The sequence below is a fragment of the Betta splendens genome, chromosome 8 (assembly GCF_900634795.4).
Source record: "Betta splendens chromosome 8, fBetSpl5.4, whole genome shotgun sequence".
NCBI lineage: Eukaryota > Metazoa > Chordata > Actinopteri > Anabantiformes > Osphronemidae > Betta > Betta splendens.
In genome coordinates, this window is record NC_040888.2 from 1,445,456 (window position 1) to 1,462,613 (window position 17,158).

At 46.8% G+C, this 17,158-nt stretch overlaps 3 protein-coding genes across 7 annotated transcripts; 1 reads left to right on the top strand and 2 right to left on the bottom strand.

The window, feature by feature from the left end:
• Nucleotides 1-100: 100 nt before the first annotated feature.
• LOC114860160 (MICAL-like protein 1) lies at nucleotides 101-4,858 on the bottom strand. Of its 2 annotated transcripts, none has more exons than XM_029158540.3 (15): nucleotides 4,344-4,858; nucleotides 4,135-4,183; nucleotides 3,916-4,057; nucleotides 3,592-3,671; nucleotides 3,388-3,509; nucleotides 2,502-3,097; nucleotides 2,368-2,410; nucleotides 1,786-2,290; nucleotides 1,524-1,646; nucleotides 1,266-1,389; nucleotides 1,059-1,155; nucleotides 911-984; nucleotides 654-768; nucleotides 530-576; nucleotides 101-403 (listed from the first exon to the last, which is right to left on the bottom strand). In XM_029158540.3, the coding sequence occupies exons 1-15, from the start codon at nucleotides 4,487-4,489 to the stop codon at nucleotides 279-281; spliced, it is 2,388 nt and encodes a 795-aa protein (XP_029014373.1). In that variant the 5' UTR covers nucleotides 4,490-4,858; the 3' UTR covers nucleotides 101-278. The 2 variants fall into 2 exon arrangements, with proteins under 2 accessions (XP_029014373.1, XP_029014372.1); XM_029158539.3 differs by having other exon boundaries at nucleotides 3,592-3,674.
• A 203-nt stretch (nucleotides 4,859-5,061) lies between these two features.
• On the top strand, nucleotides 5,062-10,859 carry LOC114860180 (ADP-ribosylation factor-binding protein GGA1-like). 3 transcript variants are annotated; one of them, XM_055510785.1, is made up of 17 exons: nucleotides 5,062-5,215; nucleotides 6,026-6,110; nucleotides 6,188-6,263; nucleotides 6,464-6,562; nucleotides 6,641-6,764; nucleotides 6,871-6,971; nucleotides 7,096-7,176; nucleotides 7,504-7,641; nucleotides 7,744-7,825; nucleotides 7,923-8,054; nucleotides 8,128-8,280; nucleotides 8,444-8,517; nucleotides 8,702-8,889; nucleotides 9,054-9,283; nucleotides 9,348-9,517; nucleotides 9,621-9,731; nucleotides 9,808-10,859. In XM_055510785.1, the coding sequence occupies exons 1-17, from the start codon at nucleotides 5,173-5,175 to the stop codon at nucleotides 9,916-9,918; spliced, it is 1,998 nt and encodes a 665-aa protein (XP_055366760.1). In that variant the 5' UTR covers nucleotides 5,062-5,172; the 3' UTR covers nucleotides 9,919-10,859. The 3 variants fall into 3 exon arrangements, with proteins under 3 accessions (XP_055366760.1, XP_029014410.1, XP_055366761.1); XM_029158577.3 differs by having other exon boundaries at nucleotides 5,063-5,215; nucleotides 7,941-8,054; XM_055510786.1 differs by lacking the exon at nucleotides 5,062-5,215 and adding an exon at nucleotides 5,266-5,634.
• A 27-nt stretch (nucleotides 10,860-10,886) lies between these two features.
• On the bottom strand, nucleotides 10,887-17,154 carry LOC114860189 (probable ATP-dependent RNA helicase DDX17). Of its 2 annotated transcripts, none has more exons than XM_029158597.3 (13): nucleotides 17,013-17,154; nucleotides 16,663-16,819; nucleotides 16,226-16,322; nucleotides 15,998-16,131; nucleotides 15,833-15,898; nucleotides 15,583-15,724; nucleotides 15,328-15,488; nucleotides 15,023-15,195; nucleotides 14,779-14,889; nucleotides 14,568-14,629; nucleotides 14,434-14,493; nucleotides 11,923-12,150; nucleotides 10,887-11,804 (listed from the first exon to the last, which is right to left on the bottom strand). In XM_029158597.3, exons 1-13 carry the CDS (start codon nucleotides 17,060-17,062, stop codon nucleotides 11,395-11,397), a joined length of 1,851 nt encoding a protein of 616 aa, XP_029014430.1. In that variant the 5' UTR covers nucleotides 17,063-17,154; the 3' UTR covers nucleotides 10,887-11,394. The 2 variants fall into 2 exon arrangements, with proteins under 2 accessions (XP_029014430.1, XP_029014429.1); XM_029158596.3 differs by having other exon boundaries at nucleotides 16,663-16,822; nucleotides 17,013-17,153.
• Nucleotides 17,155-17,158: the final 4 nt, after the last annotated feature.

Here is a 17,158-nt window from a genome sequence, read left to right on the forward strand (position 1 = left end):
TCTACTCATCGTACAAAGTTTTGCTGAGTTTTATGTAAATGTTTTTTAATTGCTGTTTCTGTTTGAGTGCAAAATGAAATGAGATTAATCAGAAAATAAAAACTTTCCAAATAAATATTTATTTTACCTGATACAAATACATAAAAATCAGAAGACATGGAAGAGAAAATGCACAATGATAACACTGAATTGTTGATGGTTTTGGGTCTGAGCTGTTCTCTAACGTAAATACGATGATCTTGAGAGTTCCAAATCATTTCTGAGGTCATGAGGGTCCTTCAGCTCTTTTTGTCCACATTGTTTTTGATGCTCACTGCTTTGTGGCTCAGCATCTTAAAAACATTCGGGGGCTTCGACTTTCCTTTAGATTTCTTAATCTGTTTTAGTCCTTCATTCTGCAACTCTGTCGATAATGAGATAACAAGTTAACTTTAACAGTTGCAAGGAAGCTTTATTGTGTTTCAGAGCAAAGGTTGAATCTGCTCCCACGTCTTAAAACAGGCTGCAGAACTCAGCATACGTGTCTCACCTTTGCTCTTCATCATAGTTTCCCAAAGCTCATCATCTTTTCTTTCTCTGTTTAAAAAGAAACTGTTGTTACTTTACATCATGTAAATCTGTGACACCACCTGCTGCGTCGTGGTTCTGTGTACCTCTGTCTGTCCTGATCCAAGCTGCTGATGATCTGGTTCCTCTGTTCGATGATACCGACCAGTTCGTCCATGAGCTGCTGCTCTCGAATGCGATCCTCCGGACTCCAGTCGCTTTCTGAAAGTGTGAATGGCGTTTAACAAACTAAGTACTTCACCGCAATCAGGAAACATTGATTTGGCAAAGTGATTATTCCCACGTGAAAAGGGCTTTAGCTGATTGAAAGCAGAGATAAATTATGCTGCGGTGACAAACGTACCAGGTTTATTAAGGAGACACCTGAGGTCGTACTCCACATCTGCCTGCTCCTCTTCTAAATTCTGCTGCTTTCTCCTGGTGACACAAACATAATGGGTCCAACGCCACATAAACACAAACCAGTACAGTGTTATTTGTAGTGTCCTCACAGGTAAACCAGCTCCGTGTCTCTGCACACTAGGACATGTCTTTTGTGGATCAGAGAAAACCACTCTAGTAACATTTGCTCCTCTTCACTTTGAGAACCTAAAAGCAGGAAACATCAGAAGTGGAGTTTTAAACATGACAGAAAGTATTTGAACACGCCTTGTTTTCATGGTGCAACTCAATAATCGCTCTCCAGTATTTGCACGTACAGCTCTTGTCTCTCAGGTTCTTTTCCAGTTCAACTCCTCTTTGTTCCAACGCTTCCAGTTGTTTGTTCAGCGCTCCCATCTCTGCCTGCAGGTCTCCAGTAGGAACGCTTTGGTCTGTCTGCACCTGTCACGCAACATTCAACAAGAATCAAAATAAAAGATGTCACCGTGGAGCCGTCTGATGGCTGGAATCTTTCATTGAATAACTGCTCAGTTTGTATTTACTATAACTGTTACGCCCACATCCAGCCTCAGTACCTTCCTCCTGACGAGTGGAAAGCCGTGTCCGGGGGCGGCGGCTCGGTGGGAGGACAGAGCCTGGAACGTTTTGGATCTGGGCATGGCAGGTTTTACATCCAGAAGTTTGTCTTTGCACATTTGCTGAAATGAGAAGAACAAAGAAAACTGCTTAACACAGTAGAATCATTTGATAAAGCAACATAAAGCTTTTCTACACTGTGCATGATTATCGATCTGTAGGATTCCATGGTGGTTGTTCAGCGTTCATCTCTGGTTCTACCTCGCTCTGCTTCGATGAGTCGGACTCTCTGGTGTCTCTTGGCTCTGAGGAACTCTGAGAGAAGGCACATGTGATCGTTGGGACAGAAACACTCCTGGGTAACGTGTCCTGCGTCTCGTCTCGCTGTGAGCCACCGCTGCCTCCAGCTGCTTCACTACACGTCACCGCAGCCTCAGCTCTCGCTCGCTCTCGTCTCTTGGGGGGAATGGGTTTGTCCGGTGGTTCTGCTTTACTGTCAGGTTCAGAGTGACTCTTCTCAGCGTCGCCTGAACAAACGGCATCTTCTGTAGTTTGCTCTGCAGCTTCCTCCACCTCCTCTCCAAAGGGGTTGGGAGGAGGCACTCTGGGCCTGTACCAGGGCTCCTGCAGGTTAAACAAAGATCTGCTTCGAGGGGGGGCGAGCGGAGGTGGAGCAGGGGGCAGCTGTGTCCAGGGCCCAGGGTGGATGATGCCCAACCAGGGGTGGCTGGTCTTCACCTTGGGGTTAACACCGGTTGGAACGGCGCTGACAGAAGGAAAACGTATGTCATAAATATAAGACATGTGTTTAAAATGTACAGCAACAACATTGTGCACATTTACCTGGGAGGTGAAATGGGAGGTTTACACTGGCTGGAAGTGTTTCCTGCACAGAGACAGAGGGGAAAACAGAAATGGCACCAACATGTAAAAGAAGTGAATCTGCAGTGACGCACATGAACAAAGCGCGTGTGTACCTGCAGCAGGACGGCAGCTCGTCTGCGGCGCTTTGACCCTGGGGGCAGGAACGGGCGCCGGAGAGTGTGACGTTCGCCTGGGAGCTGGAACCGGGCGTCTGCCTCCTCCTGTGACCTGTGCACCGGGCTCAGCGGGCTGCTGGGTCCGCTGGGTCTGGACTGTTTGCTCCGTCTGCTCCGCCTGCGCTACTTCCTGCCTCAGGCTGCCAGCTCCCACGTCGGCTCCCCCTCGTTCAGCTCCCTCTCCACGAGGTGCTGCCGTCGTTACGCTGATCCTGAGTGCAGCAGAGCAGCTTTCGCCGTCGTTCTCTTCCCTGATTCTCTCTTGACTGTCTTTCATTTCTGTCTTTGCAGTTCTGTGAACCAGCTTGTCCTGTGGCTCTGTGTTCATAGTGTAATGAGGAACGCTGGTGACGGCCAATCCACTGAGAGAAACGTAATTGGTCTGAAACTCATCACGGGCAGATCCGATTTGCTGCCTGAACTCAGCACAGACACTTTTGCTCTTTTTCGTATGGTGGACGCAGATCAAGGCACCAGCGTCGGACCCCCGTGTGTAAAGATCTGGTAAAAGAGTGCAATGGCAAACTCTGCACCTGTAACATGAGGAACAAGCTGCTTTGGGAATGAACATGCTTGAAAAAATGGATTCATGACCCCTGGACTGAATGAAAATCAACCAACATAAAATGATCCAACTGTTAAAGTTCCATATCCATATCCATATTGTTCCATATCTATAGCAACAATTACCTTTAAATAATAATAATAATAATAAATAATGATTAGCCTAATAACTTGTAAAGGCTTTAAAACATGCATTTACTCTCCAGTCTCCAGTTCATATAAGATCCTGATGCAGAAGCAGAAAAACAAGCTGATCGACCTGAAGCAGCTGCGGTGGTAGATGCCTCCGTCAACCAGGAGTCTCTGTATGAGGTGAACGGGCTGCAGACACAGCAGACACACCGTTGGTGCGTCTTCACTGGACTTCAAATGAGCTGAGCTCTAAAAGGAGAGGAGAAACCATCAACCAACCAATTGAGACGAGAACGTCACATCACACAACATGTACATAAACCAGTGTTACCTTCAGGGACCGCGGGCCATCGGGACTTTTAGTCTTTGAGTAGTTTAGTTCTGTGTGTAACGATCTCAAACTGGCAGGACCTGCTGCAGAGTGAAGAGCAAACACGCAAATGGGCCCAGTGTGAATAACAGGAAGGTGACAGTGAAACCAAAAGTAAAAAAACAGGAGAGCGACACAAAGCAGCTACTCAGAGGGTGATGTCGTACCTGCAAAGATCAAACCCTGCAAACATTTCTGGTTCCACGTCTAAAACATGTCTTTACGCTGAAGTTAACCCTTTAAACACTTAGGTTAAAGCTGATTTAGAGGCAAAACCACACACACCGTTCGTTCTGCTGCTGAAGAACCAGAAGTACTGGAAAACGTAGGAGATGATGCTCAAAGAGTCAGGCACCGTGCAGGAACCCAGGTCTCTGGGGTCCAGAAGGGCAGGGATGCCCAGCTGCGTCTCTGCAACCTGGAACGCCTGCGGCAAAACGGGAGCCAGTCACAGAAATCAAACATCAGCGCGTGTGTGTGGAGCAACGCATGGAAACAACTCACCAGGCTGTTATTCTGATGAGCATTCGTTCTGGAGAGGGAGCTGAAATCTCTGAAGCAAAATCACACATACAGCAAACAACAGGTCAGGTCTAATTGGTTTAATAGGACATGAAAAGGCCGAGGACGGGCAGAATGAGAGATTAGGACAAAGAACAGGTTAATCTGCTGCAGATGAGACTGCAGGACCGAGCGTCCGCGGATCTACTTACATCAGGTCAGGGCGGTGTTTGTGGATGATGGCACAAAACGCAAGTCCATCTCTGAATGAGCTCGACATGTTCTTTATTTCCACGCTGGGGTAATAATCCGCGCACGTGACGCGGCACCACTCCTGTAAAGCCCACGGCGACGCCATGTCCCGGGGGAGAGTTCGCGTGAGGAGCGGGCGCGCATGGCCCTGAACCGGAGCAGGTCTGACTCCGAGCCGGAAGCCAGCTTCAGCTTCAGCCGCAGCCGCAGCGTCTGCAGCTGCGGTCAGAGGCGCGCGACGCGCCGGTGAAGCTGCGTTTCCCCTGATGTGTCACACGAAAGCCTCAAGTTTTCCACCACTTCACTGTTTCCACCCACAGCTTTCAAAGCTCAAAGCGTCTCCACGACGGGCTGGACTGTGGCTCTGTCATTCATCTGCAGCGGCCGAGGACGCACGAGCCACTTGTTGGATGGGGGCAACTTCAGTCCGCTCCCGTTGGTTCCCTGCTTCTCATTGTTGTCCTGCACAATCAGCGATTCGTCATAGCTGCCGCTGGAGGGCGACACAGAGCTGCAGCGTTTCTATAATTAGCAAGGTTGGGTTTTCGGTTACAGCCAAATCTGACATGGCTTTCTCTGTACTATACTACTAGTGAATTTCAAACACAAAATCTGTCTAATTTAAGGCGTCATATTGTTATGTTTTGTTACATATAGCAACACACTTCACTAGATTACGTCTAGAAGTTGGGCGATATCTTTTCTACTAAGTCTAGTTCTACGTCCGCACTGCCTCTACGTGCTCGTGCGTCCCTCGCGAGACTGACGCGTCACATAAATCTCGTAGTGATGGCTGCGCCGCCCGATGCGGAGAGTTTGGAGTCTCGTATCAGTGAGTGTTGTCATTCATTTTTTTATTGACGCTGTTTCCTGGAGACGCGGACTCTCGCCGTGTATTAACCGTTAGATGTTGCTGAGTGCTCATCACAGTGGCGCGCGTGCCAACTGAGGGGCGGCATCTAGAATGCTAACCTAGCCTCGGAGCTGCCAGCTGTCAACACAGCGTAGCTTTAGCTTCACGGCTCGAGGGCTCGTGCAGGTACCGGGACACAAGACCTCGGGGTCCGATTTATGTGCTGAAGGTTTGGTTATAATTACCACAAAGCTACGCCCTGCTGAGAAAGTTCGAGGCGGTGACGCGACAGGGCTGCAGCAGCTAGCTAACTAGCTAGCGTTACCACCCTGTGTTGGTCTCCACACGGTGACATGTTGGCAGGTCGGCTCTGACTCTGGAGCCCAGCGGCTTCTCAGGTGCTTAGTTCAAGTCATATTTGTTCTACGAAGTGGTCCGTTGTGTGTTTAATCTGACTGTGTCTGTAGCTGTTTATTAATAACGATACATCTCCACTAATAACTGTTGATAGATTGAGCTTCTGACACTTTAACTTATTGTTGCATTACCACACGTTTGTGATGATTTAGGATCAAGTGTCTTATCTTGTGTTGATGCCGTTGTTTTGTTTTTGGCATAAAGTACAAAGAGCAGCTCTTATGCTAGAGATGAACAAGAAACGTATGCAACAATGCGTTAAACCCATTCAATTTCATTATGCAAATACATTAAAAACAACACATCAAACAGTTTCACAGTTGCAGGTATTTCCTTGTTTGTCGTTTGACTTTCCATTTTCTACCATTCCAGACAGAGCAACAAATCCACTCAACAGAGACACTGACTGGAGCAGCATCCATGCCTTCTGTGACCAGCTCAACAGTGATCTGGAGGGGTGAGAGGCGGCCACCGCTCCAGGCTTAGTTTCTGCTGCACCTTCGCCAGCTAACGCATTGATGTGACTTGTTACAGGCCTCAGCTGGCCACCAGGCTCCTGGCCCACAAGATCCAGTCGCCACAAGAGTGGGAGGCCATGCAAGCCCTGCTGGTGAGAACGGATCTGAGCCAGGACCAGTCAGTGAGAACTCACTGATTCTGGTTTTCAGAGTTTTTGTCAAATCAGGTCGTCATAAATCAATTTTGTGTAATGGTTTTATTTCAGATTACACATTTTGTTACATTTATTCAGTTCATTCCTTTTAAGCCACAGTGTTGACCTTTTCAGCCTTTAATGTTGTGTTTGATCAGGTTTTGGAGACGTGTATGAAAAACTGTGGGAAAAGGTTTCACAATGAAGTGGGCAAGTTCCGTTTCCTCAATGAACTCATCAAAGTAGTTTCTCCAAAGGTAAAACCTTTTCATTGTGCATGTGCCTAGATGTCTGCGTGTATGACTCAATCTGGTGTTGTCTTTCTTTCTTCTCAGTACCTTGGCTCACGGTCACCGGAGCCAGTGAAGAAGAAGGTTTTGGAGCTGATCTATAGTTGGACATTGGGATTACCTGATGAGACCAAAATTACAGATGCCTACCAGATGCTGAAGAAACAAGGTAGGAAGCCACAAACTGTCTGCCTTCAGATGAGTGTCTCCATGTGCACAAAGAAGGAAGCAATGAGGCAGGATTTGACTCCTTTCTCATTTATTCTGTAAAACAGGTATCGTTAAACAAGACCCCGAACTGCCACCTGACAAACTCCTGAACCTCCCTCCACCCAGACCCAAGAATGCCATTTTTGAGGATGAGGAAAAGTCAAAAGTAATGACTTGTCTGTTAGATGAAAATGAACATGAAATAAGACTGAAATTTAGCTGGATCAAGTCATTACCCAGTCTTTGTTCTTTTGCTCCTCTCATTTTTTTTACCACTTCTGCTACGTCAGATGCTGTCACGCCTCTTAAACAGCTCACACCCTGAGGACTTGAAAGCTGCAAACAAACTCATCAAGGAAATGGTCCAAGAGGTAAACTTAAGCTTCATGAATCACACATTAGTGTTAAATATTACCCTCAAGACTGGTTTTAGCCAAATGTGCCAAATGTATTTAATGTGTTAGATGACCTCGTAACAGGAACATTATCTGAATGAGAAAATGGGGTGGGCGGTTTATGTGTCACTGGCAGGAGTTTGATTAAATTTGCCCAGATTTAACAGGTAACAGGAGCCATTCCTCCTTCTGGCTTCAGACCTCTTCACTTTTTAACTGTTTTTGTAAAGCTGATCCTTTAGTTGATACTTTCATATGCATATTCCTTCAGCGCACACCTTGCTATGCTTGTGTGTAATTTAGGACCAGAGGAGAGCAGAGAAAGTGTCAAAGCGGGTGAACGCCATTCAGGAGGTGAAGGAAAGCGTCACTCTGCTCACTCAGCTTCTGCAGGACTACGACAGCACAGCGAGCAACCAGAGCAACCTGGAACTCATACAGGTGAAATCCAATCGCTGGGAGATCAGTGCTCACACAGACATAACCTGTCATGTAACACAGGCTATTCAATACTGATACCAAGTATTAAATTGTGTCTGTCAGGACCTTTATCAGCGCTGTGAAAAAATGAGACCTACACTATTCAGACTGGCAAGTGATACAGAGGACAATGACGAGGCTCTGGGTGAGTGTATTCATAAGACAGAATGCCAGCGATGATTGTTTAGCATGTACATCTATAAAGCATTAGCAAATAAATATTCGTTATAAAAAAAATGAAGACCTTTCTCATTTCACAGCGGAGATCCTGCAGGCCAACGACAGTCTAACTCAAGTCATCAACCTGTACAAACAGCAGGTGAAGGGTGAGATAGTGAACGGCAACAGCTCATCGAATGCACAGAAACAAACAGGTGCGTGAAGCATTAATCTGAAAAAAAAAAAAAGAGTGTTTCGGATTCTGAGACTTGAATCCTGTCTCCTCAGGTAGAGGAACAGCTCTCCTGGATCTGACAGGCCTGGACACATCTCCCCAGTCACCTCCCTCCTTTCCAGAGTTTCCCACACCGACAGACAGCCTCAACGCCCCCTCACAGGAGATAGGAATCAGTCTCCTTGACGATGAGCTCATGTCACTTGGTAATGGCTTGTTAAGCACATAGATACTGTAAAGTGTAAAGATAAACCAACTTCGGTTAATTCTCTAAGAGGAGAAACAAATATCTGTGAACTAATGATTATTGTGACAGTAGAAAGTGAAACACTGAGACAAACTGAGTGGTTCCACTCTGTATCATCACAGGTTTGAGTGATGGAACGCACACCTCCAACCCTCCATCACAGCCTGAGGACTCCACAGCCTGGGACTCCTTTCAGGTGAGCTGAGCCAGAGAGGTCGTCACAGCCACGATGCTCCGTCCAGCTTTGATGAATATTTTGCAATGCACACAACTGGTTTAGAACTGTGGGTTAATGAGGATTATGGCTGTCAACATTGTCTTTTGGAAATGCCTTGACCTCCACAGACATTTGCTGTAACACTCTCATTTTCTATCTCCAGTCGTCTGACAGCATAGACACAGACATCCCAGCTGCACCCAGTCTCCTTCTGAGTCCAGACCCGCTCTCCCACTCGTTGCCCCTTTCGTCTGGCTCCACGCCTGGGAATTCTGCCCTGGATGAGCTGGACCTGCTGGGAAAGGCCCTGCTGCAGCAGTCCCTGCCTCCAGAGGGCCTGCAGGTCAAATGGTATTTAACACTGTCACATTAATGCTAAAGCCTTGGGGAGCAGCCGTCTGCCTGGTTGAGTGAATGTCTTCATTCATTGTCATACGTACAGTAACATTTGTCTCAATTGCTTAAACTTGTGCTATGAATACAGAGTAAGTCAGTCTGTCTGTTTTTCTCCTTAGGGACAAGCTCCAGTCTAAACCGACTCTAAGGGATCTCCAGAGTAAGTCTGGGACCAACATTACCCCAAAGCCCATCCCAGCTTTTGCCTCAGAGCAGCCTGTACCTCCACTCAACTCTCAGCCAAACCTTGGATCTACATTGCTGAATGTGTCCCCAACTCACCCAGAGCCTCCTTCAGCTGAAGTCAGCGTCACAGATGTTTTTGTACCGCTGGAGTCTATCAAACCTAGTGAGTATCCTTTGGCAGCTGCACAGGTGTGTTCTACTGCTCCCTCACCTGTTTCTTCCTGCAGGCAGTCTCTTACCGGTGACGGTGTTTGATGGACACAGTCTGCGGGTTCTTTTTCACTTTGCTCGTGATTCTCCTCCGTCTCGCCCTGATGTCTTGGTGGTCATCATCTCCATGCTGTCCTCGGCCCCTGTGCCCGTCACCAACATAAACTTCCAAACTACTGCTCCAGAGGTCAGCGGCAGTCTGCAAGGCTTTATCTCCCATACATTGCATCGATCATTCAAACGTGTTGAGACTAAAGCACTGGTGCTTTGTTGACATTTATTACCTATAGTCTATGGCAGTGAAGCTGCAGCCTCCATCAGGAACAGAGCTCCCAGCATTCAACCCCATCCTCCCTCCTGCTGCTGTCACACAGATCTTGCTGCTGGCAAACCCGAAGAAGGTAGTTCAAGGGTTAACTACGTAAACAAACAGTTGTTAGATGCATGAGCATCACCTCATGTTCCTGTGTGTTTCAGGAGAAGGTGCAGCTGCAGTACAGATTAACCTTCACCATGGGAGAGCAGGAGCACAGCGAGAGCGGCAGCGTAGAACAGTTTCCTCCTTTGGAGACGCGGGGGAGCCTATAGCATTTAAACATCTCCAACCCGACAGACTCTGCTCAAATTTCGCTTTCCTCCTGAAGTAACTCACGTCTCATGAGCCTGTTTTCCTTTATAATCACATCTTCCTTTCTTTTGATTATTTTTTTCTCGGTTTACACTCATGCTCAGTGTAGTGTGTGTGTATGCTTTGCTCTGATCTAGTTGTGTCTAGGTCTAGTCTGCGTGTGCGGCTGCTTTAAAACACATCTGCAACCGGTTCCCCAACGTTGCTACAGTCGTGTCATGTCGGTTCTGCTGGACCATACCATGAAGAAAGAGTATGTCAGGTGTGTGTGCACAAAGTCTGTTCAAGTCCATCCGTTCTGTTTCCCTCTGCATGCTCCGCCACCATGGTACTACACCTAGTTAGTCTTCTGGTGGTTTATTGAGTGAACCTTCCTTGTCTTTCCACACAATAGATGCAGTTGTCCTGTGTTCTCAAATCAGAGTTGTCTGTTATCTGCCATATGTGCCTATTTATCAGTTCTAACAGTTTTTTTTCTTTTGCATTTGGGTTTTTCTGTTACATGTCAGCTATACTCCGTCTAGTCTGAGACAGACCAGTTCATTCTAAATTAAATTCTAATATATTCAAATCATTCACTAGGGTCTACTTTTATTTTGACAATTATTTTAGCTGATGATTTAAGTTAACATTTTAGCATTTGAGGTAAAACTGATGATAAACCTGAGCGTGTGCAGGCTGGTGAGTCTTAAACATGTTCTACTTGTTTTGCAATGTGTGGTGCATGTCTGTCACGTGGAACACTTTGCTCTCAATCACATTCCACTGCTTTCATTTCCAGTGCAGCGACTCTGTAAATACCAACGATGGCAGTTCTGTCATGTACAGTACATTTGACTTGTGCAAGAACGTAACACTGGTAAATGCAAATGGGTAATAAAATGTTTTCTTGGTCACCTGACAGCATCGCACAGTTCTACTCAGCAAGGACCAGTTAAAGGCTTTTATTTAACATGAAAAACTGTAAAAACAGACATCACATTAACTCATTACTGCCACAAACGCTTGGCTACGCTAGTGAACAAAGTAAGTCAAGGCCGGAGTCCAAAGGTACAATTCAGCTCTTCCATAAAGCAGTGACTTTTTATAGTTTTAGTCAAAGAAATAAAACAGATCCTTATTTGCAATAATAATTTTAGCACCTTCCTTTGCTGCTGAAGGGGAAACTGGATCCTCCTCCAGCAGCTCACATTACAAAAACATCACATTTATACCAAGAACGTGACTAATGATCATTATTAATTTTAAGTAAAACTACTACAAATCTGTCTTAAGGTAGAAATAAGGAATCTGAAGCACAAAAACCTATTGTAACATCCTCTGCAACACAAACAAGCCTAGAACTGGAATGTAGATGTTAGTGTTCAACCGCCAAACGCCCCCTGGAAGTACAGGTTGACTAACGGGAGTCGAGTGTGACTGGTGTTGAGCTTACACTACTTTCTGCCAGAGGGAGGAGCAAACTGGAACGGAGTGTGTCCCATCAGACCCATCATGGGCTGGGGGGGGCTGAACTGCTGGGCCATCAGAGGCTGTGGCCCTGACGGAGGGGGGGCCTGGCCCACCCCACCGCTCCCGGAGCCGGCGGTGCCCCTGGAGCTGCTGTTCTGGCACTGGTCGTATGAGCTGGAACCCGAGCCGTAGCTGCGTCCGCCGTCCCGGCTGCTGCGATCTCTGTGCGAGGAGGAGGAACGCTCCCCGTCCCGACTGCTTCCTCCGCGGCTGTAGTTGCTGCGGCTGTCCTTAGAGCTGCCGCCCACAGAACGCATCCGTCGGTCACACTCGTCCTGGTACATCAGGTTGGGATTGTTGGAATTAGAGCTTCCACGGAAACGGGGACGGCTGCCTGGAAATGACGTGAAGAAAAATCCTCTAAACTGATGCTGTGGTCTAGTATAAATAAATACCAGCAGCTACGTCCTCTCCACGGGAAGCCCACAGCACACTGAAGCAGCGTCGCTCACCTCCTCCACGTCCTGTGTCCACCAGTTGCAGCAGTTTGGGGTTGATGGTCTGTCGCGCCTCCTCCAGCACCCGGATCAGCTCCCGGGCCTGGCGGAGGTTTCCTGGCGTGAAGAAGGTGTACGCTGTGCCCTTGTTGGTGCTGCGGGCCGTGCGGCCGATCCGGTGGATGTAGTCCTCCGACGAGTTGGGATAGTCATAGTTGATGACAAACTTGACATCCTCCACATCTTCGCGTTTGAGGGCGGAGAAGAACACGAAAAACAGGGAGACAGACGTCAGAACAAAACTAATACTAGCTGAAAACAGTCAACTAATTACTGTTATAGAATTTAGATTTTGAGAGAGAACTTGAGAACTTTTGAACAGACTGTACCTGCGAGACACCCATCATCCTCTGAAAGCATCACTTACCTTTCAAATGAAGTACTTGTACAATCTAATAACTCTTAATTAGATATTTTGATCCTTATGTCAGAGGCTGACTTTACACTGTGGTCTTCTTTATTATTTGAAGTATTAAATGAAAGCTAAATTAGACGTCTGTTTCTCATTACTGTTGTCAAAGGGCTCAGAAAACACTGCTGATTGCAGGAGACATTTTGATTTTGAAAGCCTCATGATGAAGGTGGAGAAGAGAAGAGGGAGGGTGAGGTACTGTACTTACCCTGCATCAGAGCATTAGTGATGGCTTACACAGTTATCACCAGACCTGGGAGCTCTGCAGTGGAAGGAGGAGAGCACACGGGCCTAAAGCAGCCCCCTCTCCCACCACCACTCCTCCACAGCACTCCCAACGCTGGAAACACTAGACCTAAGTCTGCCTCCTCGTGTCAGGAGCAGCGCTGCTCAGCTACAATGTGATGGGTGGAGAGGACTTAGGTCCTTGTAAAAACAACAACCTCCTGTTTACTTACTTTCCAGTGACACTGATGAAGGCTGTGTGTCAGGAGGCTGGCAGACTTTCTAATGGCAGTGATATCATAGAGCCCAGCTTTTCAAGTTTAGTAACAAGAAACAGACACTAAAAGGAAGACGTGTGGGACCTGAGAGAGGGTTCGCTCTCATCCTCACAAGGAGATTTAGCAAAGTTGTGACAGGCTGGTCATTTAAAGTGCACTGATATGATGAATACTAAGAACATGGCCTCAATGTGGATGATAGGGAAGAGGGTCGTGGGATATAGGGACAAAACGACAAAAGCCTGGAATGATGTCAATAAAACAGCAAAGGAATAGAGATCAAGATAAGAGATGGGAGGAAGGAGAAGAAGAGAAGAACAGGAAAGAAGTGGAAACCAAGACAATCAAGACAAGACGATACTGATCAGAGGAAAGCAAAGCCAGACAGGAGGAGGCGAGAGGGAGGGAAACCGATTACAGAGAAGTGGCTCCTCCAGGCCAGGACTCCTGCCAGCCAGGACCAGACATGACGTCCACACAGGGAGAGGCCGGCCGGCACAGCCACCGGTGGGGGGTGTCAGGGGCTGGCGTCAGGGGGCAGATCAGAGGGGAGCCTCCAGCAAAGCCGTCCATGCCTCGTTTTGGGGTTTTCCTGGTGGTTGTCTCATTCTGTCTTCTTGTAACACACCACTGTCTCTTATCCTAAGCATTAACTATTTGGATCATCTGCAGGACCAATTCAGATCCAAATGTTGCTGTCCAAAGGCCTCTGACATTAGAAACTATCTCTCCTCAGTGAATGCGCCAGAATGTATCTTCATCCATATCCCATGAGAATAGTGTCTCATACTAGCTCATCTATGATGTGGTGCGTCACTGATGGTGGCATGGCCAGGGGGAACCCACCTCCTCCATAGCCCCCTCCTTGCCCTCTCACCTGACAGCCGCCCCGACCCTAGGATCAAATTGGGAAGCCCAGCTGCACCGCCCGTCACCCAGGCAGCCACTGTCCTGGAAGCAGGGAGGGTTTTGTTTGTGGGCTGTGTTCTAGGTTTTCAGTGTGTGTGGGGCTGATTAATCAGGCCATCTCTCTCCCCAAGTCAGCGTTCGATTTGTCATGCCTAGGTCCGGCTGCAGGCTCCCAAGGGCCTGTGTGCTTCTAGTTGCCGGAAGAGAGACTTGGAAACAAAACAAAAACAAAATGAAAAGGAAAACAAATGAACATATAATTAGGTCAAAGGTCGACTGCTGTCCTGTAAGGGGCTGTTGTTTACCCCTTACATCTACATTCAACAATATTCCTATGGCGTCTCTGGTTTTCAAAGCAGAACAAAGTAGCTTGAATATACACAGTAAACGTATACATACTTCTGAAATACACATCAGAAGTATTAAATCATCATCAAAAGTGAATCTGTATTTCTATGGTTGACTCAAACATAAATTAACTGCAAATAAACATGCAGTGAAAAGCCTCATTAGTTTACTGAGCATTGTTCATATTCTGCTACATAATAAACAGACAATATATCCTGGAATGTAAATGTTCCACGTCAGTGTGCAATTATTTGGGAAAACTACGTGCTTTGCACTCAAACACACAGAACATACCCAAACCACGGGAGGCCACGTCAGTAGCAATGAGGATGGGAGCTTTTCCACTACGGAATTCTGCAAGAAAACACATTTAGTAACTCGTCAAGTTGAACTACAACACAATTCTTTAGTGTCTATACATGTTGTACCTGACAGCACCCAGTCTCTCTCTGGCTGGCTCTTGTCACCATGAATACACATCGCTGGCCACCTAGATCAAAAATACTAACCCATCACATATAATCAAATATTTAGACAGATTACATCTTTGAGGCTTTAAGGGTAAAACCTTTGAGCCCGCCTGCCTGCAGCCTCAACAAAGGTTTGACCATGAGAAGTGGACCCAGCCTCAGCACTTACCCATCACGTCTCATCCTGCGAGTGAGGTCATCACATCGTTTCTTGGTCTCCACAAAGATGATGGTCTTGTTCTCTTTCTCAGCCATAATTTCCTCCATTAGCTGGATCAATCTGGGAGAACACATGACACATACATACATTTGTTATGTGTGCAGGCATTCAACAGGCTCCAGTCATTGAATTGAAAACAGTGATGCACCCCAAAGCGAAAAAACTAAAGTCATGTAAGTGAGAAGGATCTTACTTCTGATCCTTTTCATTGTCCATACAGACGTCAACTATCTGAAGAATGTTGTGGTTGGCGCTGAGTTCCAGGGCCCCAACATTGATTTGGACATAGTCCTTGAGGAAGTCCTCTGCCAGCTGTCGAACCTCTTTAGGCCAGGTGGCACTCCACATCAGGGTCTGTCTGTCTGGCTGAAAAAGCACCACCAGAATGAAAATGATGGCTTCACCTAAAGAAAAATCAGGAACGGACCTCCTGGTAAAAGACTAAAATGCACATAAATACACTTCCAGTTACTAAGAAGCGGTCTTAATCAGCGTTACCCTGATCTGGTCCACAATTTTACGAATCTGGGGTTCAAAGCCCATGTCCAGCATGCGGTCAGCTTCATCCAGAACCAAGTATGTGCAGCGGCGCAGGTTGGTCTTTCCAGCCTCGAGGAAGTCAATAAGACGACCCGGTGTAGCGATGCAGATCTCAACACCTTGGAATAAACATCCAGTGAGCAAGTTTAGAATCTTTCAAGATGATTTAACGTCTAATTTCACAGTTACTAAAAACTACTCATTTCTCTTCACCTCTCTCAAGGTCGCAGAGTTGGGGTCCTTTGGGCGCACCACCATACACACAAGTGCTTTTAATGCGGGACAACTTCCCATAATCATAGGCAACCTGCTGGACCTGCTGGGCCAGTTCTCTTGTGGGGGCCAGAACCAAACACTGCAAATCATACACATACTGCTACTGTAGAACAAGAGAAACCTGTACTACAATGATGTACTGTGGTGACCTGAAATATTTTTGGGAAGTCTTAGAATTTTCACATACAATGGGTCCATCTCCACGCTCCAAGTAGGGCTGATGGTTGATGTGCACAATTGCAGGGAGGAGGTACTGAAGACAAAAAAAAAAAAAGTTAGCAGATTTTGTTACTGTGCAGTTCAGCAGTTTGTGATGCATCACTCTGTGCAAGTACAACTGCATAAGTCTCACCGATAAGGTTTTCCCAGATCCCGTCTGGGCAATGCCCACCATGTCTCTCCCACTGAGAGCCAGAGGGAAACCTTGGGCCTGGATGGCTGTGGGCTCCTTGAAGTTCTGCTGCATCAGCACATCCATTGCATATTCTATTTGAAAAACATAAAACATATTCAAGGGATTTGTGTTGTAGATTTTATGTAGTTTTGTCTAGTGTTAATGTATGTTCATGCATGTGCTTACGAGGAAACTGTGCCTGGTGAAAGGTGGTGATGGGTTTGGGACAGCCTGAACCACGAACTGTGATCTCTTTCTTTCTGCGATACTCATCCACATCATACTGAAGGAACAAGACAACAAAGAAGAGCGCTAGACATGAACCAGAACCACCAGACACAGAGCCAGCTTCCTCCCCCAGGCTGTGTCTGAACTGAACTTCCCTCTAACATAGAGCAAAGACTCAGTGAAATGCGTGCTGCAATTTTTATCTATATAATTTATGTAAATAATTATAATTAATGTTTAATGGTACCAGAGAATACGAAAAGACGGAGTTAGACCGTATCTTATTGCTTGTTTGTCTTGTACAAACCTGGCCAATAAAGCTGATTCTGATAAAACGACTCAAAACGAGACCTGCCTTATGAAAACAGGCTCCATCCGAGGACAGTGAACGCTACCTGGCTCATTCGCTGAACCTCTGCATGTTCACTGTAGAAGTTCTTCTCAAATTTGGGGAGTTCATCCAGGTCCCATCTCTTTTTCCGTAATCGCTCCCCGGGGTTTCCAAACTTCTTGCCCGGTGGAGGACCGCCTCTGCTGGACCCGAAACGGGGGCTGCTGCAGAACAGGAGACTCGCTCGGTATCAGCATTACCTGTTAGCTTCACGAAGCGCTCATAGCCAAGTTTTAGCTAACGTCAGCGTCTTTACTGTAGCGTGCCGAAACGCGACAAGTCACAGTAAATGAGTCGCTTAAAGCTAATGGTGGTCAGTCCGTGAAAACATGCTAATGTCCATTAGACGCTTACCCCCTGTCACGGCCACGGTCTCGATCTCTGTCTCCGTACGAACCTCTCATTGTGACGGCAATACACTTCTCTGATGAGCGAGCCTCTAACGTCACGTTCCGTTAGCTTTGGTTTGGTGCTATAGCCCAAGTACCGTTAGCCTTTGT